Here is a 25898-nt window from a genome sequence, read left to right on the forward strand (position 1 = left end):
ACATCCATTATCAGTAAAAGCAAATTGTACAATTCAAACAATTGGTTCAAAACAAGAAAACCTAAAGATTTGGCCTCGATTTCCCCCCTCTCACAACAGCATACAGCAATCAACAACACGCCTAATGTTGGAGTGAATGAACACATCCCAAACGTCTGCAGTTGCATGCATTCTGTGACTTCAACAAATTCCAATCGGTAATGAGTTTGGTGTAAAAAAAAAAAAATCGTTTCCCAGATGTAAATGCGTGAGCTTGGAATCTCAAAATGTTTCAATGAACTGTCAACGCAGCAAAATGCACCCAAAAGTGATCATTGAAGCTGGTTTCTGTGCACAAGCCAATCAAGACATCTGGCAAAGTTTTGACCCAAATTTCACCCAAACATTGAGTCCTCAAATAACAATACCTACGAATAAAATCTTGCAACTTGATTAACAGCATCATGGCTTCCTGCACCAAAGCAAGCCACTTCAACAGCAATCCTGTGAAATTATTTCCACCAACTCTGTTCGGCCAATTAATCAAAAAATTTGGTCCTGTTAACACATTACAAAAGAGTTAGAACATGAAGGAAGTACATTTTTTGTGTGTGCCAAAGGTCAAGTTGATAACCAATGATTAATAATTATATTTAAACATTTTCCCTCTGCTCAAATATCAGAGATTAAACAATATTTTTGTTGCAGAAAAAGAGCATATATTTTTAGTTTGGGCGGGGAAAAGGCATTTTGAATAGATAAACACCAGATTAAAAAAGAAACTAACAACATCATATATGCAGGTATCATCACGGTGCGACATAAGATTATGGAATGGAGTGAGGGAGAAAAGAAATGAGTGAGAGAGAGGGGGGGGGAAGGAGAGAGAGTGGGGGTAGAGATAGAGTGGGGGTAGAGAGAGTGGGGGTAGAGAGAGAGTGGGGGTAGAAAGAGAGAGTGGGGGTAGAAAGAGAGAGTGGGGGTAGAAAGAGAGAGTGGGGGTAGAAAGAGAGAGTGGGGGTAGAAAGAGAGAGTGGGGGTAGAAAGAGAGAGTGGGGGTAGAAAGAGAGAGTGGGGGTAGCGAGATAGAGAGAGTGAGAGATAGAGACCAGATTAAAAAAGAAACTAATAACATCATATATGCAGGTATCATCACGGTGCGACATAAGATTATGGAATGGAGTGAGAGAAAAGAAATGAGTGAGAGAGAGAGAGATAGAGGGGGGGGTAGAGAGAGAGTGGGGGTAGAGAGAGAGTGGGGGTAGTGAGAGAGTGGGGGTAGAGAGAGAGTGGGGGTAGAGAGAGACTGGGGGTAGAGAGAGAGTGGGGGTAGAGAGAGAGTGGGGGTAGAGAGAGTGGGGGTAGAGAGAGTGGGGGTAGAGAGAGAGTGGGGGTAGAGAGAGAGTGGGGGTAGAGAGAGAGTGGGAGTAGAGAGAGAGTGGGGGTAGAGAGAGAGAGTGGGGGTAGAGAGAAAGAGTGGGGGGTAGCGAGATAGAGAGAGTAAGAGATAGAGACCAGATTAAAAAAGAAACTAATAACATCATATATGCATTATGCAGGTATCATCACGGTGCGACACAAGATTATGGAATGGAGTGAGGGAGAGAAGAAATGAGTGAGAGAGAGGGGGAAGGAGAGAGAGTGGGGGTAGAGAGAGAGGGAGAGAGAGAGAGGGGGAAGGAGAGAGAGTGGGGGTAGAGAGAGAGGGAGAGAGTGGGGGTAGGGAGAGAGAGAGAGAGAGTGTCGGGAGGGAGAGAGGGAGAGAGGGAGAGAGGGAGAGAGGGAGAGAGGGAGAGAGAGAGAGAGAGGGAGAGAGAGAGAGAGGAGGTAGAGAGAAAGGGGGGGGGGGGGTAGAGAGAAAGGGAGTGGGTAGAGAGAGAGAGGGGAAGAGAGAGAGGGAGCGAGAGGGAGAGAGAGTAGAGAGAGAGAGAGAGGGGGGGTAGAGAGAGAGAGAGAGAGGGGGGGTAGAGAGAGAGAGGGGGGGGGTAGAGAGAGAGAGAGAGAGAGGGAGGAGATGAAAGTTATTGAAGCTGGTGTGGAAAAAAAAAAAAAAAAGAGGAAATGGTGAAAATATGATTAAAATATAAAGACATGGAATCAAGATCAAGTGCAATTGTGGGAGGTGGTACATTTATTTTGGAGGAGCAAACAAGAGCTATGAAATAATGATGACAGAACTTGATTGGATAAGAAAATGAATGGGATTTAAGAAATGTAAAAAAAAAAAAAAAAAAAAAAAAGAGAAAGGGAAGCAAAGTAGTTGAGAACCATAGGTAGTGGAGGGTACAACAAGGGATGGAGGCATTGAAGAGACAGAAGTAAATAAACGAAAGGTGAGGTTATAGATGGCATTACAATGGAGGTGGAAGAAACAGTGAGGAAAAAAAGAGTAAAGGAGGTAAAAACAGAGTGGGATGCAAGTTAAAAAAAATATATAGGTGAAAACAAAAACTTGTAGGAATACATTTCTAGCTGACGAGAGAGTCAAGAACTCGAGATACAGTAATAGCAGTTCTGAGCGAGTATTTTGTTGAGCCGGTGCTCAAAGAGGCAGCAGGGGGATTTCGTGATGGACGGGGAGAGGGAGCTGGAGGAGGTGATGGGGGCCTTGGGGTTTGTGAGGCAATCCCACGCCTTACTCTCCCCACGTTTACACCTTCTCGTTCACCCTCCCTGTTTTCTTTGCCACCCTGAGGGGATCTGAATTTGATCTGAGTGTGTGGAGTATCCTCGGGTAATGGTGGCGGCACGAATGAGTCCCCATGAGTTCCTCTCACTGTGCCTTTGCTCACAGCCGCAGCTACAGCTGCCTTGGCAGCAAGTTGTTCAGCCGAGCTAACACACACGACTGCAGCTGGAAGATTGCCATTGCACCAGCCAGCTTCCAGTCCTTCGCTGCCTGTGCCTTTCCGGCGTTCTGCTTTGCTGGGCCGTCTGGATTTTGGTGCAGCCACATCCACAGAATGTATGTGGTTGGTCGTAAGCAGCAAGCCATCTCTTCCCTTTGCCTCGTCTCTTCCTCGCTGCCGGGGCAACCTCCCATTCCGATGATCTCCTCGACCATTACTTTCCCCCTCAGTTCCTTCTGTAATCCGGATACCCACCCCAACATTCTCATCAATGGTCCATCCCTTTGAAGAGCCAGATGATTTTGGGGACTGAGGCTCCCATCCAACACTGCCTTTCCCCATTCCAGGTGTTTTTACCAACAGCGCACCTGAAACAGATGACAGCAGCATGATTACCAAAGACAACTTCAGTGTGTAAAAGTTGGTTAGAGGAAAGTCAATGAAGTTGTATTTGTCATTTTCATTGCTAACTTATGACATAGGAATTTCAATTCTCATTTGCAGATTCCTTTACCAAGAGATATTTGAGTTCAACAGTGTCCATTGCAGGTGTTGCCAGCTGCTTTGCAAAACAAAATGGAGATGCAGCCAGTCAAAATCTTCCCAGATAATATCAAAATATCCTCCAAGAAAAAAATTGTTTACAATTGCTTTGTTACAAGCATTCTTAAAAGAAAATTGAATACCAGGATTGAAAAAAATTAACTGGGTGAGAAAAGCAATCAGCTATGAAACCTGCAACACCTGCCCATATAAATTACATAAGTAGCAGTAGTAGTAGCAGTGACAAAGGTAGTGGCAGTAGCCGTTGTCTGTATTACTACGTGCATGTGGTGCAAGGCCTGTGGGGTTGGGCGGGGTTGGAGCAATTGGTTCACTCACTGTCTGTGTGTTATGTCTGTTTGTCTATGATTGAGCGACTTTACTTAAATTTAATATATGAACAAAGTAGAATACAAATTAGTTTGTTTGCACTTCCAAAAATCTGCAGCTCAGCAGCACTTTGGCTCTGAATTTGGAAATATTGTATAGCGTCATCACCCATATGCATGCACACGGTGTGGTAGAGCAATTGCTTCACTCGGTCTGTCTGCCTGGCAGTCAAACAAAATTGAAAACAAGGACAGATACATTCAAAGTACACCGCCCCCATGCCAAATAATTAAATATCCTACAGCGCGGCTCATAGAGACTGCATTGGGAGGGAGAGGTGTACAATAATTGATTGATTAATTGCATAATTAAAATCAATAAAAGATTGTCATAAAATATTTTCTTAATCAATTGGCTAATAGCATAACTAAACCACCAGTGCTTCATCCGAAGATGTATCTTTTAGAAATTTAATTTTAAAAGTCATTAATTAAAAAATTAAAAAATTAATTGATTAATCAATAAATAATTTATCGATTAAATGATTAATCAATAAATCAAAAATATCCTTTATAGCCACATCACTTGGTCACTGTCATGTCCAAATATTAGCTTCCCAGCTCAAAAGGTTCCTGAGATATTGCCCAGATGAGAAAGAAAATAAATAAATGATTAATTAATGAAAATAAATAAATAATAATCATAAAAAAATTAAATAATTAATCAATTGGCCAATAGAATACATAAGCCACCACCATTTCATCCGAATCTATAACTTAAAAAAAAGAATTAATTAAGTCATTCATCGAATAATTAAATAATTAATCGATTAATTAATTAATCAATAAATCAAAAATACCCTTTACAGCCAAATCACTTGGTCATTGGCATGTCCAAATATCAGCTTCTTAGCTCAAAAGGTGCCTGAGATATTGCCCAGATGTGAAAGGAAATAAATAAGTACTTAATTAATCAACAATTAAGTAACTAATCAACTAATTGATTAATCAAAAAATATATACCGTTTTTGCCAAAGCACTTGCTCACGTCATGCAGCGCCTGGAGATGGAATAGGAAAGGAGCAGTGTACAACAAATTGAGTGAAAACTGAGTACTTTCCTCATCTCCATGGATGCCAACCAATGGGGATTGTCCATGCTCTTATCCTTTTAATGCTGGGCGTCAAACAAGGAAGCAGCACGTACCATTTTTAGGGTCTTTGGCATGACTTGGCCTGAGTTTGAACTGCCGACATCCCAGACTCGGAGCGGATGCTCTAACCATTACACCACCGAGCCTGGTTTATGTTGATGGCATAAACAAAGTTTCTTAAAATAAAATAAAAAACTTTTAAAATGTGCCCATAATTACATTTTTTGGTATTTGACTGTTTGACACCGCCACATGGGGGGATGCCGAAAATGATATTGCTCTTGCACCTTTTTGCCATGTGGTGGTCATAATTACAAAGGTTGGTAAATTTCTGCAAAACCGTTTAGGAGGAGATAGCGTGACGGACAGACAGACAAACAAACAAAACTGATCACAATCTCCCCTGGTTTTTTTTGTTTTTTTCCCGAAACTTGTAAAGGTAATTAATCGACAGCAAACATTGGCATGCCAAATTTACCTGTTGGGTTATGGCTTGGGTTGGTTGGTACAACAGAGCCAGAATGGCTCAGTTCTTTCTCCTTTGGTGGCAGAGTTTGTGTTGGTGTTTCAGGTAGTCTAATCCTTCCCTTACAAAACACGGATACCCCAGCTCCAGTGCGTTTCGACTCTGAGAGAAAAGGAAGAGAGGACAGCACAAAGTGAAAAATGGTTTGTTGGAATAGGTGGTACTGGCATTTCCCATGGTTACCTTGATTGTCACAATCGTTGTCAGAAAGGAAATCTACTTCAATGGGATATCAGCTAAATATGCAACTTCAACGTTTTTTTCCCGAAGTTTTCATTCACAACTGCTTCCCACACTCCCCTCCCCCTTTGGGGTGAAGATGCATTCAAAAATAATTACATCCAGTTTCCATAGTCCAAATGCTCATCTAATTTTTGTTTCCATCATCCTAATTGGGGCAAAAGACATACCCACCAGAATGGTGATTATCAAGCTCACAAACACGACCAACTAATCAATGACTAACCATCAAAAAAATCAATGCTTATCAATGACTAACCAAAACACAGCTCACCCGTGTGATGCTGTTGCCTTTCAGCAAGTCGTGCACGCGTGTTGAAGATCTGCTGCAGCAGTTTATTATGGGAGCTCTTCAGCTTTTCTCTGCGTGTCACCATGTAGCAGAGGTTACGCACCTGCAAATAGCAATATGAAACGGGAAAGGAAGTCAGACCTGCCTGTGTCCACTGGTACCAAACAACGGAAAGGGGAGTAAAAAGGGTAGGAAGAATTAACAAATATAACCAGAGTGGCACGCCATCGCAAAACACCATGCTTCCCACCAAAAGCAAAGTTGAAAGTTGGCAAAAAGTTCCACCAGGAATGTCCCAACATCAAATTTTGAGTTAAAATTTTTTCCCATTTTGATCCCTGTGACAAAAAGTCCCCAACCCTGGGGCATGAACCAGGGGTCAAATCCAAAAAGATTGCAACATATTGAATGGATATTCATAGGGTGTCCCCACTTAACGTCATCCTGGTAAATATTGTTTTGCTATAACAGATACTAGTTAGATACCAAGGCTTCACAGAACGTCGTGATTTATCTACCAATAACTCGCTATTACATCGTCGGTTATATCAACTATTAATATTGTACCCCGTGGGGAGAATAACGTGTGAAATGGCAGAAGAGTGCCGGAGCGAATAAATCAACTCTCGAGGTCTGATTTCCTGCATTTCGTGCTTTGCGCTAGCATGTTCAGAAAAGCCGCGTTTGTGTGAATGCATCGAATGTTCGAAAGATGAAACATGATTATCAAGTACAATCTTTTTATGAACGGGCTTTTGTAAACAGAGGGCGGGGCCAAAATGGTACTGCCTTCGCGCCTTCTTGCCACGTGGTGCTCATAACGACCAAGTTTGATGAATTTCTGCACAACCGTTTCGGAAGAAACAGATTGACACCCAGATAGAGCTGATTACAATATCCCCCCGTTTTCTTTTTCAACAAGCATGGAGACAAGAAGACAGATCATTTAACAATGCTGAGCATCACCTGGATATTTGTCCAGGCAAAAACGTTCACAAAGTACGACTACCTCATAGATTTATAATATTGCAATTTTTTTTTTATGTTGAAGGCTCCAGGCACGGACTGTATAGCCCTCATCGAGGCCAGGCCTAAAATAAAAGAGAAGAAAAGTGTATGATGTTTGTTTGCGAGAAAGAGAACAAAGCTAGCTCGATTAAAGCTAGAGTTTGAGTGAGACCGTAAGTAAGACAAGCAATCCTGACATGGAGAGTTTAACATGGTTCAGGCACCACTTTAAAGCTCATAAATCAGGACGGTAGTACGACCCTGGGTGGTTGTTGTCTGCAACCTACTACCTAAAATATAGTTTACAATATTTATTTAAAATGCATAATTTACAACCCTATTTAATTGCAGCGTAAAAGAGCATACATGTGACATAATCTTATGAATGCCATAGAATGAAAACTATACATTACAGTGCATCTCTTTGTAGACAAACACACCAACAGGTAATGGTGCGGATAACCTGGACATAATTAAAATGCATAAAATCAATTCAAAGTAAAAATAGACGTGTTTATTGAACTGTGCCTAATAGTGGGGCATATTTCGGTAAGATACATGGTGAGTTGTGCAAATTGTGGTAAAAGCATCAAACTTGGTACACATGTAGTACTCCTCAAAATGAGAGGGAGCCACTGCACCAGCACCCCTTGGTCGCCAGCAGCACCACCGATTAGTGTGGAAGGGTGTATACGGGCTAGCGTGACCATGTCGCATGTGTACGGGCAGCCTGTACACATCGTGTGTGCGGTCCATCGTGGCAGTGCACCTTGGACTAGCCAGTTTGAAATGTGACCAAGTCTGCCGTTAGTCGAGCTGGTGAGCCGACGTGCACTGCAGGGCATACTATAAATACTGCAAATGGTATTTTGAAACACAGTTTGCTCGAGCAGCATTTGCTGCAAGGTATCTATACATTCTTCAATTGTTGTGGTTAAATTAGATAACTTTAGGATCCTGGGCATGCGAAATGGCTGAACTGACATCTTCATGTAACTGAAAACAAATTTGATGCTGCATTCCTGGACATGGTTGCATACTGGTGATGATGGGAATTCATTTTCTGTGGATAATGATGTTGATTTAGACAGAGTGAGGGAAGTGACAACGAAATACCTGGTGTGCACAACGAACAGCAAAATGTAGAAGGAAGATTTGGTAACAGAGGCTGGTAAATACATGTACATGTACACAGGTAGCCTAGCAAAGCCTAACATTTGTGAAAATGAATCATTCATGTCAAGTAAGAGCAATATGATATTTGACATTTCTCTGGAATTCATGAAGCAAAAATAAAAGAAAACAAAGATACCCAAACCATGGAGTAATGATAATATTGTTATGTTTATGCGGGTAGGGCAATGGAATACCTTAGTCCAGGTAGATTGTATAGGGTAGTGTGCTCCGTATGCCGTGTAGAAACCTTCCTGCAAGTAGGGCCGGATGTCGTGCAATGTATATTTGTCTCCATGTGAGGGGTGGAGCTATTCTAATTAGTTAGGGTATAAGGGTAGATTCCCTGTGTGCCATTGCCTCTGTGTTCTTTATGACACTTACAACACCAGTCATAAGATCAGCGCTTAAATTAAATAAAGCGATCCCCGACCGGATCCGGAAATTCGACCACGAACGCCACTCAGCCGAGTCATCTCAAAGGGCAGCAAGAAAGGCCGTGAGGCCCCGCCCCGAGAGGAACGATTGGTCAGGATGGCCATGGAGCGATGTGATGGCGCGGCACGATTGGAGCGCGGGCGAGAGAGAACATTTAGCGCCAGGGACAAAAAGGACACGTCCCACCATTTCCGCTCTCTCTTGCACTGGGTTTTATTGTGAGCGGACACACTCTTAGTCCTGGCTTCCACCGCGTGCAGTTACACTTATCCCTCTGTTCCGGGATACACGAAAGGCGGACGCAATTTCCTCTCCTTGGTGCTGGCTTCGTGACGGCCAGCTGTGCTTGGTGCGGTGTGCGCCTGAAAGGAACATCGGGGCTCGGTGCAGCCGAGCGGGAAGGACGAGGGAGGAGCTCTGGCCTGTTCACTTCACGTCGGCAGCTGGCGGTGTACGCGACTTTGCGCCAATGCATGTTGCGGTGTTGTGGTTTTTAGAACCCTCCACTTTGTAAATATTGTAATAATCCCTTATAAATGATCCCCTGCAAATATTCCCATTTTTGTGTAAAGGTCAAAGGTCGCACCCTAGTTAGGCCACGAGCAACACGTAGCACACCACAGATTCTTCTTTAGTTATTTCATTAGTATGTGTTTCAGGTAAGGATCTGTTCCCAATAGTTTGAATCTGCGTTGTATTAATCAAATAACCTAGGCCCCTTCAATTACCCCCAATCTCTCTCTCTCTCGAAAGTGCCAGTAGCACCTACAGTCGGGGTTTGTCCCTCCCAATGCTCTCACGTGATTTTATTATAACAGCGTTTGCTGCACAAAACGCCATTAGACATGTGCTCATCTTGGAGAAGAAGGGCGGAGCGCCGGGAGGAGGCGTGGCCCCCTGTCAACTGGCTGTCAAAGGTGGAGCCATGGAGCCCTCATCAACCAATCAGGGCCGAGGCCAGCTCACCGGTAGGCGGATCCAAAAGGCAAGCGGCTTGATACGCGAGTGAGCAATATAAGCGGGTGCGTGGGACTACTTCAAGAGATGAGCCAAAGAGATGAGAGGAGAGGTGCCCGGGAGAATGACTCGAACAGATGAGAAAGGAGTCCTTGCTTGCCGTTGTCACGGACCATTGGAGGCGCACAGCTGGCCGAAGGCTAAGGGACAATTTATGACGTACGCCGCAGCCCAGACTTGCCCCCCCCCCCCACCCCCCGCGATATAATTGTCCGCTCACGTTAAACGCCACGCGAAGCTGCCGGCCGCTCGTGCCGCGGTACAAGTGAACACCCGGAGCGTGGACCGGAGCGCGAGGTCGGAGCCGGGCCTCACCGCCTATCATCGACGCCTACCTACCACCTGCCCGGACCCTTCTCTTCCTTCCCACCACCACCACCACCTTTTTGTGTAAGTGTGTTTGTTCTGTCCTGGGAGTGATAATATAAGACTGTATAAGGCTGCCCTGTGTTACTGCTTCTTCCTCTTCAACTGTACATTACCTCTTGCGTTTCCTCTTCATTCTTGTACAATAAATTCTGTGTTCCTCCTTTATCTGATTTCTTCTCATCCGATCGCTTTAGTCTTTTCCCAAATGAATACCGGTGGCACGATATAGGAACCGCTTATAATCGGGTCTAGTCTTTGTTAACGGCCTGAGTCTTGGCTCGCTTTGCTCGGCGTGTCCATTACAGCCGCGGCTCATTTCCTCGCTTACCGGAAGGCGCTGGTAATTAGGTAATAGGAGCAATTGGCCTACCACCCTATTCAGCGCTGACCGGAAGTGACGTCATAGCTCCAGGACTCGGACGGCCAGCTTAATAGACGAGGGGATTAACCCCCCCTCGGTAAGGGGAGCGCCGTACTCCGAGATCCGCAACAATATTGTTATGTTTATGGGGGTAGGCAATGGAATACCTTAGTCCAGGTAGATTGTATAGGGTAGTGTGCTCCGTATGCCGTGTAGAAACCTTCCTGCCAGTCGGGACGGATGTCGTGCAATGTATATTTGTCTCCATGTGAGGGGTGGAGCTATGCTAATTAGTTAGGGTATAAGGGTAGATTCCCTGTGTGTCGTTGCCTCTGTGTTCTTTATGACACTTACAACACCAGCCATAAGATCAGCGCTTAAATTAAATAAAGTGATCGCCGACCGGATCCGGACATTCTACCACGAATGCCACCCAGCCGAGTCATCTCAAAGGGCAGCAAAAAAGGCCGTGAGGCCCCACCCCGAGAGGAACGATTGGTCAGGATGGCCATGGAGCGATGCGATGGCGCGGCACGATTGGAGCGCGGGCGACGTCAGAGAGAACATTCTAGCGCCAGTGACAAAAAGGACACGTCCCGCCATTTTTGCTCTCTCTTGCACTGGGTTTTATTGTGAGCGGACACACTCTTGGTCCTGGCTTCCACCGCGTGCAGTTGCACTTATCCCTCTGTTCCGGGATACACGAAAGGCGGACGCAATTTCCTCTCCTTGGTGCTGGCTTCGTGACGGCCGGCTGTGCTTGGTGCAGTGTGCACCTGAAAGGAACATCGGGGCTCAGTGCAGCCGAGCGGGAAGGACGAGGGAGGAGCTCTGGCCTGCTCACTTCGCGTCGGCAGCTGGCGGTGAACGCAACTTTGCGCCAATGCGTGTTTTCCCGAGGGACGCGGGAACTTTGAAGACCCCGGATGGTCAAGGAGACCAGGGCTGAGTACCAGGCAAATACATTACACATGTTTTTACTTTCATTTATTTCTCCCCATGTCTGTATTTGAGTCCGTATAGGGGCGCCTCAATTAGGAATTAGTTTTACCACACATTCTTTGTTATCCTGGCATTTATTTTATTAAACCATTATTTGTTGCATTTTAATTGTTGTATTGTTGATTGTCCTGTCTTGTACGTTTAATTGTTGTGGGGATCGGATAACCCCCGTACAGCGTCCGTCCGTGCAGGTAAGCATTGTTACCCACCACCCCCGTGCGTGTGTAAAAGGAACCGCCATAGTTGAGTATACGCCTCGGAGTTAAAGCTTGGTTGGCCATCTGTCACCCTGTGGTGTTCACTACAGGGGATGCGACAATATTATCGCGACACCATCAACCCAATGAAAATCAAAACAATGGGTGCAAATTGTCTGACAACTAAAATGCGCATGCAGTATATAGATCGAGATAGCACCAACATGAGAACGTTTCCATTGCATTTGTGCAAATACCATTGCAAAAGGGGCTTGTGGAAGAGGCACCCTTCTGCAACCGACATACAAGATCCTCCATTCACAATCCATTGCAAAATATTTCCAGCTTTATGTGCCTCTGATTTTTATGGCAGAAAGCTCACGTGCGTACCCTCTCCAGATCCTGGCGAAGATGCATGAACATACGGACACGCCGCGCCAGACTATCTGCTTCTCCTTCAGCATTGGAAACCCCAGCATCCGAAATGGCCATCTCAGAAAGATGCAGCAGGGGGCGGCAGCGTGCTGCTTGGCGCTTCAACTTCCAGTAATTAAAAACGAGGTCAACAGATAGATCAGGAAGATGCAAGCTCCCTACCACATCTGCCGGGCGCACGAGTGTGTAGAACTCCTCCTGAATGTACAGAATTGATATAATCAATATTTGAACAAACAATTTTTTTAAAACAACAGCAAATCATTAACATAAACATCAGTATACCCTTCGAAAAAAGTTATGTAACAAGCAAAAGTGTAGCGAAAATCATCTGGCCAGACACTTGTTTGGTTGATGTGAATGGACAAAGCACATTTGAATTTTTGTTATATTTCATGCAATATGCAACTATTATATGAATTTCAACAATTAAAATACATCTTTTGTTTAGTCTTCACTGATTATTTTTATCTGACAGTCCTTCATCATACAAAGTCAGAAAAAAACGTTTTCAAAAAGCGATTTTTCCCCCCCCCCCAAAAAACAACCAAACAAGGCAGGAAGGAATGACACCACAACACAACACCACAAACCTTTTATCGATTGCCATCAAGACATCCTTTGACATTTTTGTCATAGGTGGCAACAGTAACAATTGTATGAAGATGTCTATGTTAGAGGTAGTTGTCTCCGGATTTGTCGCGTGGCCCGTTCGATTGTATCATTGGAGATTTATCGATTCAAGATTCACCTCGTGCCTCATCCAAAAACCTTATCAGGGCGAGGGGAGTGCCGTACTGCTGCGGGCTTTCCTCCCCTTTGCCTTCCCAGCCTACAGATTACTTGAGCAGTCTGTCTGAGAAATAAAAGCCTGCCTCTCCCTCCCTGTAACCCCCACACACCCGCACCTCTCCAATCCTGACAAGCAATCTCGGTCCTACATTTTGGTAAATGCCCATGTCACAGTAACTGTTCATTTAATTGGCCAGTTGAATACAAAATTGGCCGTGTACAAAGCAGTTGTCATCCCCTCTCTCCTGTACGGAGCCGAATCTTGGAATTGCTATGCACGCCACCTTCGCAGACTGAATGGCTTTCATTCCCGATGCCTACGACAAATTCTAGGCATCCACTGGTCCGATCTCGTGCCGGATACGGAAGTACTCGAGTGAGCTGAAATGCAATCCATCACATGCACCCTGCAAAAGGCCCAGCTCCGTTGGGTCGGCCATGTGATGAGGATGGACGCAGACAGGATCCCACGTTTTATTTTTATGGGAGAACTGCACGAAGGAGAGAGATCAGTGGGCCGGCCCAAACTGCGTTTCAAGGATACACTGCGTGCATATTTGAAAGAATGTGACATCCCGCTCGACAATTTACAAGCTCTGTCCAGTGATCGACCGAAATGGCGTAGCTTGATCCATACACGATGCGACTCTGCGGAAAAGGGTCGTATAGATGCCGCCAAAGAAGCCCGGAGAAAACTTTAGGAACGCGAGCGGCAACCGGTGCCTGCAGACTCTAAATGGATTTGTACAACTTGTGGAGGCCGATGCAAATCGGCACTCGGACTGTATAGCCACAAGCGGGTTCACAAGAATTGAACACCAACGCCGTAACGGCGGGGCGACATGATGATGTGTATATCATTTGTGTTCTTTATTGATCTGTTTAATATTTATCTCTAATATGCAGTTAAGTGAGGTTAAAGTTGTGCTCGGGTGGCCGAAAATGTGCTCATTATAACAACACAACCCCATTATAACACCACGTGCATGAGAACATCTCGTCTGCTCAATGTCCTCTCGGAATTCATGCATGACATTGTGGAAACTTCAAATTAACAATTATACAACTTGTTTAAGAAAAGATCACACTGCTATTTTTTTTTTCACTTGTGCAATTAAATGTCTTAAATCATAGATATGTCGGTTCTGAGTACAAGTCAAGACACGCACTTCCGGCAAAAAAATGTATCGACTTATAAGCCAAAATATACTGCACTTGTACAGGCATCAAAAAATGATCACACCAGCATCCGAGAAAGCGCAATTTGGTGTCTGTCTGTCTGTCTGACGATTTTTGCCCACAATACATTCGGTCGTTACTTATCCAATCTCAACCAACCTTGACAGAAGGACTAAGGGTCGCACAATGAAGGTTGTAGCGAATTCATTTCCCCACTCCCCAAGGAGGTTTTCCCCACCAATGTATTTGTGTGTTGAGGTGTATATCCGTGTTAAGATAGCTTTATCGTGGCGTTTTTTTCCCCCCCTCCACCTCTTCGCTCCCAATGTTCTTGAGGCCCAACCGTAGATGTACTGTAATCTATATATTCCAGAGAGGAATGACCATTCCTGCCACCCCCGAAGGGGACGGGTGTACTAGTCATAAATAAAATCACAATCCCTTGCATGATACTCGCAATTCAAATTCCTGACAGAATTGGCAGCTTCCTCACCTTGAGCTGCTGCAGCTTCCGTGCACGCAAATTGCTGAGTTCCTCCGCAGTTTGTTTTTCCACTGCACTAGATGTATGCGCTGCTCCTTCATCTTGAGATCCTTCATGTGCTAATGTTCTTGCTCCTTCAGTACCCGCTGAGACTTTCTTTCGCCCATGCTTAGCACAGAAAGCTTTGAACTTAACCTGCTCTGAGCCTTCCAGTGCTGCCCGCATCTCAAGGCCACTCTCAAACGCACAGGTGACATGAAATGCTATGATGCAGCTCTTTACAGAACACTGCACACACACACAGACGCACACATGCAATAACATTTACTCTCCATCATCCCAGATAAATTAGTTCAGCTTACATTACACAGCCCTCCAAAAATAAAACAATAACAATAAAAAGATTGTTTTTTTTAAAGGTAAAAACATTTTCATACGAAGTAGATCAGTAATAGAGATGTGGTTTACACAACCCGAAATCTTTTAAAATCAAATATTACACGTAAATAGAAGAAACGAAGCTGAGGAATATTTGTAGTCTGTCACTGTATGTAGGCCAGGTTGTTTTGAGCAAATTTTACACACAACCCAAAAACATATGCTCTGTAAAGCAGGTTGGAGACAGCACAGTCATGGCCAAAAATATTCGCACTCTTGCACATTTTTCAAATAACTCACAATCCCCTCTAAAAATAAGTTTAAATTGACAAAAGCAATTGGTCTCCACAATTCTTTATTTCATTGTTAATATTACAGAACCTTTGTTTTTGATTCAGAACTTAATATAATATCCTTTTAAATCAGAAAATAAAAAGAAATGGCAATGACAAAATTATTGACACCCTCGACTTAATATTTGGTAGCACAGCCTTTAGACAGAATAACTGCAGTCAAGCGCTTTCTATAGCCATGAATGAGCTTCCTACACCTCTCTACTGGCAGTTTGGCCCACTCTTCTTGTGCAAACTGCTCCAGCTCTCACAGATTTGAAGGATGCCTTCTCCCAACTGCTGCTTTCAGATCTCCCCACAGGTGTTCAATGGGATTTAGATCTGGACTCATTCCTGGCCACTTCAGAACAGTCCAGCGTTTTGTGTTGAACCACTCCTGGGTGCTTTTTGAAGTGTGTTTGGGGTCATTGTCCTGCTGCATGACCAATGACCATTGATGGAGACCCAGCTTTCTTGACGGATACTCGGTTGAACATTGCACTCGAAAATGCCTCGGTAATCTGATTTCATGATGCCATGCATACATTCAAGGCACCCAGTGCCAGAGGAAGCACAACAACCCCAAAACATCACTGAACATCCTCCATGTTTGACTGTAGGGAAGGTGTTCTTTTCTTTGAAGGCTATATATTGTTTTCTGTGAACATAGAGATTTATATGTGCTTTACGAAAAAGCTCAAATTTGGCCTCATCTGTCAACAGGACATTCTCCCAGAAGGATTTTGGCTTTTTCAGGTGTGTTTTGGCAAACTCCAGTCGGGCTTTCTTATGTCTCTCTCTCAGCAGCAGTGGGGTCCTCCTGGGTCTCCTACCACATAATCCCCTTTCATCAAGTTGGCGACAGATGGTGCGAGTTGAAACTATTGTACCTTGTGTCTGAAGGTCAGCTTGAATCTCTTTGGCAGTTGATAGAGGTGCTTTCTCAACCATTCAAACAATCCTTCGCTGCAATATTTGATCAAGTTTTCTCTTGCGGCCACGTCTACAGTGCCATTGAGGTTGGCGACAGTGCCATTGAGGTTGGCGACAGTGCCATGGGCCTTAAATTTCCTGATAACATTGCGTACGGTAGACGCAGGAACATCAAGGTCTCTGGAGATGGACTTGTAGCCTTGAGGTTGTCCACGCTTTGCTACAATCTTGTGTCTGACCTCCTCAGACAATTCTCTGGTTTTTGTTTTTTTTCTTTTCTCCATTCAAATTTTTTCAAATTCAAATATTTGGAGAAGATTGTCATGGGGACCGCAAGGCTAACCCCCGCTCTAGCAGGGAAAATGGCCTTAAAATGCATGTTGTTGCTGTGTTGTTGTTTTCTCCATGCTCATTGCGGTACACACAGTGACACAAAACAGCAGAATGACTCCTTTTCTCTGTTCAAACTGGTTGAATGAGTGATCTTTATATTGCAGGCACTTACAACTCATCATAGGCGAGTTCAATTCCAAAATAAAGGAGAATCACCTGCTTGAAATTTAATTATTTCTAACAACTTCTAAAAGGTGCCAATAATATTGTTCGGGCCATTTAAGGATTTGTGTGTGGAATAAGCTAAGATTTTGTGATTTTTTCAGCTTTTTTTTGCTTTGTTCCATTGTAAACCAAAGAAATACACATGTGGATACCAAAAGAATTTTTTAATTTCAACAATTTTCTGGAAGAAATGGTGCATCATTTGAAAACGTGCAAGGATGCCAATATTTGTGCCCACTATATATATATATATATATATATATATATTGTCCATGCTTGGCTACAGTCTTGTGTCTGAGCTCCTCAGACAATTCGTTGGGTTTTCTTTCTTTTCTCCATGTTCATTGTGAAATCTCTTGTGGTGAGGCAGTTGCCCTGAAAAAACAAACAAAAAAAAAAAACAAACAAAAAAAAAACTTGCCTTCGCCTCCTGGAAGGAAAATCCAACGGAAGGCAATCTCATTTCCTTTCACAAAGCCCGGAACAAGTGTGTGTGTACCCTCAGGAGAGCCAAGAAACACTATCTCTATACTCTCAAGACTGAACTCTCAAACCTGTCTCCCTTTTCCAAATCCTGGTGGCATCTGGTCAAATCTGTTTCTGGAATTTCTTCCCCCTCCATCCCCTCCCTTACCTCAAACGGCTACACAGCTGACTCTGCACATGAAAAAGCTGAATGCCTCAACTCTGTGTTTGCCTCAAAATCGTGTGTCCCAAACCCATCCCTCTCTGTACCCACCGTACCCAGTCATACCCAGCTGTTCCTAGACTCTGTGTCCTTCTCTCCTGACAAGGTGGAGAAGTTTCAGTCAATCCTCGATTCTGCAACTGGACCAGACGGCATCAGCCCACGTGTCCTAAAATCCTGCTCTGCCGCTCTTTCACACTATCTCTCTGTTCTCTTCACCCTCTTTTGCTCAACGTCATCTGCCATCAGCTTGGAAATCAGCTAAAATTACCGCTTTACACAAAAGAGGTGCAAAAACAGATCCTTGCAACTACAGACCAATCAGCCTGCCCCCAATTATCAGCAAGGTCATGGAATCCATCATTGCTTCGGATATCAAATCCTTCCTTTTCTCCAATGGCTTGATCTCCGATCAATTTGGTTTCAGATCAGGTCACTTCTCTGGACATGCTGCTTCTGTTGTCTCAACAATGGATGGAGGTCCTCAATGCCAAACAGGAAATCAGAGCTGTTTCCCTTGACATATCATGTGCCTTCGATATGGTAAGGCACCCTGCCTCCTATAGTATCCATGGAAATCTCCACGCATGGCTTGCGGACTTCAGACTTCCTCTCTGATCGTCATCAACGTGTGGTCTTGAATAGATTTCTCTAATCTCCCCTTCCTGTTCAGGCTGGACTTCTCCAAGGCAGTGTTCTGGGCCCTGTGCTTTTTTTTCTGGTCTTCATCAATGATCCCTCCGACTCTAAAAAAATCCCCTCTATCTCTTTGCTGATGACTCCACTCTCTGCCACTCTATACCTCATTCCCCAGATCGGCCGTCTGCAGCCTTCTCACTCTCTGCATACCTGGACAAAATCAGACTGGTCAAACAAGTGGAACACGTCTATCAATCCTGACAAATCTCACACTCTTACTACGTCTCCCTGAAAAGACCGACTGGACAACCCTCCCATCTACTTTCTCAACAATCCTCTCCAAGAAGTTCTGTCACTCAAGCTTTTGGTTCTCACTATCTGCCATGATCTTTCCTGGGAAAACCACATTTCCAAGCTGGCCTCCAAAGCCAGTCGCCGACTGGGCATCCTCCGTCGTGCGAAGTCCTTCCTTGGCACACCTGAGCTCCTCACCACATACAAGGCTTTCATCCGCAGCTCAATGGAGTACTGCTCTCCGCTCTGTGCAGGTGCTCCAGCCTCACACCTAGGTCGGCTTCACGCTGTTGAAACCAAAGCTTTCAGAATCATTGGAATATCCCACGATGAAGCTAACTCTGAGGTCCTCTCACTCACTCACCGCAGGCAGGTTGGTGGATTTCTGTCTTCTACAGACTCCTCTCCAGCCTAGCTCCTCCAGCTCTGTCTGTGCTCTGTCCCCCAAATATTCCTACAGGTCGCACATCTGCCAGCAACCCTCTTCTGGTGAAACAGCCAAAATCAAGACTCTCTGTTCACCTTCACTCTTTCATTCCTCTTTTCTCCTGCCTCTGGAACAAACTCCCTCACTCTCTTCATTCCCACTCCTCCCTCCAGGTCTTTAAAACAGCTGTTCACCATCATCTCTCATCTTCCCCCATCCAAAACCTTGATATTTTCTACCCCCATTAACTTCACCCCAGATCCACTTTTTTAAATACCGACTTCTTTCCTTGAAGTCCTTGCAATGTCCACGTGTTTTTATACCTCTCCCACTCCCCCCCACCCACCCCCTTCCCATGCCTCCTCCCCCCAAGCCCTCTCCCTCCCACAGTCTCCCGATGTCCCTCTTCACTACTGTTGTACTTGTGTGCTTCCCTCTCTCTCCCCATCTTGTCTCCCGCTCAATTTATTACATGTTTTTTATGTCAGTTAAAAAAAATTTTTTTTCATGTTGGCCCTTACACGAGCCTCAATCTTGTATACAAAAAAAAAAAAATTGTGGTACACACAGTGACACAAAACAGCAGAATGACTCCTTTTCTCCATTCAAACTGGTTGAATGAGTGATTTTTATATTGCAGGCACCTGCAACTCACCACAGGTGAGTTAAATTCCAAAGTAAAGGAGAATCACCTGCTTGAAATCTAATTATTTCTTCCAACTTCTAAAAGGTGCCAATAATATTGTCTGGGCCATTTTGGGATCTCTGTGTAGAATAAGCTAAGATTTAGTGATTTTTTCAGCTTTTTTTGTTTTGGTCCACTGCAAACCAAAGAAATACAATGTGGATACCAAAATATATTTTAATTTCAACAATTTTCTTGAAGAAATGGTGCATTATTTGAAAAAAGTGCAAGGGTGCCATTATTTTTGGCCACGACTGTACATGTCCAGTTTTATGGCTTCAATTGCAAGATAAATTATCCTTCGAGTGCTACGCTTTGGCTAAACATAACATAACTAGTGTGACAACGCATAACATCTGAAAGACACTTTAAGCAAATGACTATTTTCAACACTTAATTTAATTTGTTCTCTTTCATTAACAGGCACAATTATTCCCACGTTCTGGTGGGGTTGGCTGGGGGAAGCTTGGCCCAAGTCTTTCTTTCATGACCAAACCGGATGTTCCACTAAGGTTAGGGCAGGAATTTGGAATTTGGCCAGGGTGCCGGAAATAGTTTGCCTACCTCTTCGCGATGATCACTGTGGGATCCTTAATGTCCACCGACTAATGCCAGCAGACGGGACGTCGGTATAACGTCCATCCGAGGGACGGCACACCCACTGATTAATTACCCTGCCTGTGCAACACGAGGCTGACAGTTCATAGTCGAGAGATATTTTGAAACCAGGCAAGACAGCTGAGAGGGAAGTGTGCGTACCTCAAGGCCACCCTGACAGCCGAGACACTTACTAATGTAGCAATCTGTTAAAAAAAATTTTTTCCAGGTGGAAGAAAGCCTCAACCAAACCAAAATCACTGAGGGATGATGTACAGAGAGAGGAGAGGAGAGATGGAGTAATTTCCATCCAAAGAGACAACCGACCTGGATACATGCTCCAGTCTTCTCCCGACAGACAGAACAGATGAGAGACCACCGGCTGGCAGGCACATGGGATATTTTTGTAACTGGCTCCATGCGTTCTGGACAGCCAATGCTCACCTAGGAGAAGGAGGAAAAGATTTGCAAAAGCACCAATCAAGTTCCTAGCTTATTATTAGCCTATCCTATCCTGCCCTAAGCTGAGAAGGAATGGTGCTCCTTGACACATCTTGTTCCTAGTTTACATTTGCAAATCCTCATTCTGTGTAAAGACTCGAAATTACTTTGTAAATAACTTCATGTCTAAGAAGGTCTCCCCCAACAATAAAAGAAATGCTGCTCCCACCCTCGTTTTCCATTCTGGAGAAAATAAGCTGGTCAATCACCTGTAATCTATCATTCAACACATCCAAGTCTCACACACTCACTTCATCTTGATAAAAATAGCATGGCCAACCCTCCTATTTACTTTTGCTCTGGCAGAGGTGGCCTTTGGAGCTCTTTCGATACACAATCTGCCATGATCTTTCCTCAACAATGCATCCAAGATGGCCTCCAGAACAGGGCATCACTTTAAAATTATCTGCAGCGCTCGTTTATTCCTTCGTTGCTCTCAGTTCCTAAAGGTTTGCAAGGCCTGCATCGACATTTATGTAGAATCAATATGGCTATCCACTGTGAGCTGCTGCTGCTGGATCACACATTGTGATCTAGGAAGTGGTGGCATCCAAGGCCTTGCGGGAAGAGTCTCAATAGCAAACTAGAACGGCACTCGGTAGAGCACGTACCCCGGCCAGACGGAACAGTTTACGTTTTGTATCCCACTGATTGGCTGGACCAGGATCCAGATCTTCACCAAAATCTAATCTTGTTTGTTCTTGTTACCTACCCAACTCATCTACCAAGTTTCTCCGAATCGGTCCATAACGTTTTGGGATATCCTGCTATATATCGTTTGTGGTCCGATCATACAATGGCGAAGAATCGGTTAAAAATTCTGGTATCTGGTATGTGCATATTATTTAAATCCAATCAATTTGTCATTGTATGCCCCAAATATAAGCTCACTGCTCACATCCCCTCTTTCCGACTGCCAAATCACATCCTTGAATTTGTCCATGTATATTCGTCCATCCACTCATTTAAAAATTGCAAACTATTGTATCTCATGATACCCCTATTCCAATTACTGATATTTTCTATTTCCACTTATTCTACTCTTTCTGGTCCACCAACACTCACATTTACTCTGTCAGCTTTCTCTGTTTGCTCAAATTCTCTTTGTCTACTGCTCTACCTGCTGTTCCCTTGTCCTGTCTGATTGCCCATACTTATTGTCCTGCCTGTCTATCGAGCTGTTCCTTGCCCAACCCTAATCCACTGTCTACACACTCTAGACTGCTTCATTGTTGGTGGGGTGTCAACATCTCAACCCATTGGGGTTCAGTTATTCTATGAATTTTGACCTTTGAACAAATGTTATTGCAAGGACTGAAGGGTGGTTGAGAGGTATCAATATTATCTACTTCAGAGGTCATCTTGCTGAGTTAAAATAAATAGGAAGTTATATGGCATGCAGTTGAATCAGGATGTTGCTGTACCTCAGGCACCCAGAGTGCGCAACTGACATGTGTCCAGCGTGCTCCAGAGCGTGTTGACTTCATGGCACCGCCCACTTTGGGACAGAGCAGACAACGTGGCCTGATACCCAAGGCACACGCACGGCACAACCAGCTGCCTGCTGGGACTTTCAGAATACCATAACATGCCTAGGGGATTGTGAGGAAAGAGTCAAATCAATTATTTATGAAATAACAGCTGAGATACAAAATACAACCGGAGATCCAAAAAAAAAAACAAAAAAAAAAAACAAGAACTGCACTCTCCGACATCGCGATGTCGACAGACATTTCTCTGCCCACATTATTACATCATTTTACATACGTTACCGAGTTTGACTTAGATCCCTTCACCTGTTCTCAAGCTATCTCTGCAACAAAAACCTATCATGAATGGATGGATGCACAGATGGACAGACGCACAGACAGACAACTTGAAAACTGGCTGGAAGAGGAAGAGGATTATTTTCACAATCGACCAGAAGATTGACATATGGAGGAGACTGGAGAAGGGAGACAATAGAAATGCGTTGATGCTCGAGTACATCAAACCATAAACCATCTCCAACATCAAGGCCCAGAAGGACAAGTTACTGTAATTTTACAACAAGTCAGACACAGACAAAACTGCTGACAAATGCAATACTCTACACATACCAAAGATGTAGTAGCTAGATAAAGGTCTGTATGAATGGTTTGCTCTCAAGCATTTGGAGGGTGCGCCAATTTCAGGACCGATGTTAATTGAGAAAGCAAAGTATTTTTATGATCAGTTGGGATTGACTGATCAATGTGCCTTTCCTAAAGGCTGGCTGGCTTGTTTTAATCTGCAACATGGCATACGGCAACTTCATATCTCGGAGAACAAAAGTCTCCAGATCACAATTCCAAGAAATTACCAGTATGGTGACGCAAGGAAGTGACGATAATCCACATCAAAGTTCAAAGAAAATTGAGGAGTGGTGTGAAGTGGACTGTTATGACTGACTTCGAAATCATCGGTGGTGTTGTTGTTGTTAATCCACAGAAGGAAGTAGAACAACAAGAGGATGACACACAAGTAAAATACTTTTCAACTGAACACATCACTTGGGCTTATGCAAGTCTATTACCAATCAGCATGAAGCATGTTTGCCAAGTGGCTTGAGCAACTCCAACGAAATAGTTGATAAGAAACGGCTGGCTGGGCAAGTGATAGCAAGTTGATTGGTAATGGAGCACACCCCGGTTAATGGTCTTGACATGCTTGTGAAGTTTGCAAAAAGGCGGAAAGCTTGCAGCACCCAGGAAGTGATGTAGCTGAACCTCGTACAATAACATTTCATGAGGAAGAGGCAAGAAACAATGCAGCAGTCCGATAGAAGAAAATGGTTCAAGAAAGCCTCTGGAGTTCAACAAGATGATGAGCCTGATGAGTGAGTATTGTTATGTTGGGGGGTAAAGGATTATTTAGAGCCAGGTAGATCTGTATAGGTAACATGCTTCGACTGTCGCGATAGGGAATCTACCCTGTAATAAGTTCTGTGTTTTCGGCGGATTATCGGGGAAGTGTATACCTGTGAACATACAAGGATGTTCGGGTGTTAAACAAGCATTACGCCTAGGTCCCCCGTCGGGGAAGTGATGTGAGTTGACAAAGTGGAACACGCAGAAAACATGCTATGATATGATATTTCACTCACAAGGGTCAGACAAACATGGAGGCGGCCATCTTGGATTTTGACGTGGCGACCCAATTTTAAACAGCGTTCTTCCGCGTGCCTAGATACACCCACACACCAGATTAGAAGTTGGTACTTCGCTTATTTTTCAAGATATTTCGCTCACAAGGTTCAGACATATATATGGTGGCGGCCATCTTGGATTTTGACGTGGCGACCCAATTTTCAATAGCGTTCTTCCTTATGCCGAGATACACCCACACACCAAATTAGAAGTTGGTACTTTGCTTATTTTTCAAGGTATTCATCTCAAGTTTCAGACATACATGGCGGCGGCCATCTTGGCTTTTGACGTGGCGACCCGATTTTAAACAGCGTTCTTCCTTGTGCCTAGATACACCCACACACCAGATTAGACGTTGGTACTTCGCTTATTTTTCGAGATATTTCGCTCACAAGTTTCAGACATATATATGGTGGCGGCCATCATGGATTTTGACGTGGCGACTCAATTTTCAATAGTGTTCGTCCTTATGCCGAGATACACCCACACACCAAATTAGAAGTTGGTACTTCGCTTATTTTTCAAGATATTCATCTCACAAGGTTCAGACATACATGGCGGTGGCCATCTTGGATTTTGACGTGGCGACCCAATTTTCAATAGCGTTCTTCCTTATGCCTAGATACACCCACACACCAGATTAGAACTTGGTACTTCGCTTATTTTTCAAGATATGCAGGTTACAAGATTCAGACATACATGACATCAGACATACATGGCGGCGGCCATCTTGGATTTTTGACGTGGCGACCCAATTTTCAATAGCGTTCGTCCTTATGCCGAGATACACCCAAACACCAGATTAGAAGTTGGTACTTCGCTTATTTTTCAAGATATTTCGCTCACAAGGTTCAGACATATATATGGTGGCGGCCATCTTGGATTTTGACGTGGCGACCCAATTTTCAATAGCGTTCTTCCTTATGCCGAGATACACCCACACACCAAATTAGAAGTTGGTACTTTGCTTATTTTTCAAGGTATTCATCTCAAGTTTCAGACATACATGGCGGCGGCCATCTTGGCTTTTGACGTGGCGACCCGATTTTAAACAGCGTTCTTCCTTGTGCCTAGATACACCCACACACCAGATTAGACGTTAGTACTTCGCTTATTTTTCAATATATGCAGGTTACAAGGTTCAGACATTCATGGCATCAGACATACATGGCGGCGGCCATCTTGGATTTTGACGTGGGTTGCACCCACACACCAAATTTGAATGCGGTCCTTCGCTTACGCACGCACGCACGCAAGCAAGCACACACTAACGCACAGGCGCATGTGGCGGAGCCCACGAGGTGTGCAGCAGCATCAGTCTCGGGATCCGCCGTAGGAGCAGTAGTAGGAGTGGCGAGCAGCAGTACTCGGCCTGTGTGCATGGAGGCGACGAAGTAGCAGTACTCGGCCTGTGTGCGCGAAGGCGACGGGCAGCAGTACTCGGCCTGTGTGCGCGGAGGCGATGAGCAGCGGTGCTCGGCCTGTGTGCGCGAAGGCGACGAAGTAGCCGTGCCCGGCCTGTGAGCGCGGAGGCGACGAAGTAGCAGTACTCGGCCTGTGTGCGCGAAGGCGACGAAGTAGCCGTGCCGCCAACGCCCCGTAACGGCGTCCTTCGGAGGGTCCCGGAGCTGGTTCGCCCCTGCAGTGTGGAAGAAATTGCGTTCGCAATCCTGCCGTGTTCATTCGCCCCCGAATACGTTCGGGGGCAACGGGGTCACCAGTTTAGCGGTTGCCGAAGACGATAAGAGGCCATTTCGTTGGGTACAAAAGGTAGTTTATTGTACAGAAATCTCCAGCAACTGCTAAACTGGTGACCCCGTTGCCCCCGAACGTATTCGGGGTAGATCTGTATAGGTAACATGCTTTGACTGTCGCGATAGGGAATCTACCCTGTAATAAGTTCTGTGTTTTCGGCGGATTGTCGGGGAAGTGTATAGCTGTGAACATACAAGGATGTTCGGGTGTTAAATAATTGTAGGGATTAAGATAAACCCCTGTGTGTCAGACCTGGTAATCATTCCTTTGTCCCTTATGGCAACGCACACATATAAACACTTAGATAGGTCTTTAGTGCACACATTAATTAGTTCCCTTCCCTGACAATGACCTTGGAAGAAGACTGGCAGGAAGCCAGATCGGGGCACCGCCGGATGGCCGCCGCCAGCCGCACCACCAGCTGGCCGAGCAACATCGTGCGAGACGAGTTATAACCCACGCCACAGGGAACGTGTGATTGGTTGGCGCGGAAGGCGCGAACCTCCAGCCAATCAGGGTGGGAGGCGCGAAGACGCAACTGAGAAGGAGGTTGTTCATTGGAGGGAAGGCGCTAGAAG

At 44.7% G+C, this 25898-nt stretch overlaps 1 protein-coding gene across 5 annotated transcripts in view; it reads right to left on the reverse strand.

The window, feature by feature from the left end:
- Nucleotides 1-2020: 2020 nt before the first annotated feature.
- LOC137427075 (protein Jade-1) overlaps nt 2021-25898 on the reverse strand; it is a 52266-nt gene continuing 28388 nt past the window's right edge. For all 5 annotated transcript variants that reach the window (XM_068116259.2, XM_068116218.2, XM_068116236.2 and 2 more), the window contains 7 exons: nt 21823-21990; nt 20225-20341; nt 14376-14654; nt 11867-12109; nt 5894-6014; nt 5332-5481; nt 2021-3196 (listed from right to left, as the gene is read on the reverse strand). In XM_068116259.2, the coding sequence (XP_067972360.1) occupies nt 2448-3196; nt 5332-5481; nt 5894-6014; nt 11867-12109; nt 14376-14654; nt 20225-20341; nt 21823-21990 (1827 nt within the window). In that variant the 3' untranslated portion in view covers nt 2021-2447. The remainder of the gene's footprint in view (nt 3197-5331; nt 5482-5893; nt 6015-11866; nt 12110-14375; nt 14655-20224; nt 20342-21822; nt 21991-25898) is intronic.

Source organism: Myxine glutinosa, chromosome 1 (genome assembly GCF_964187855.1).
Source record: "Myxine glutinosa chromosome 1, kmMyxGlut1.1, whole genome shotgun sequence".
Classification (NCBI taxonomy): Eukaryota; Metazoa; Chordata; class Myxini; order Myxiniformes; family Myxinidae; genus Myxine; species Myxine glutinosa.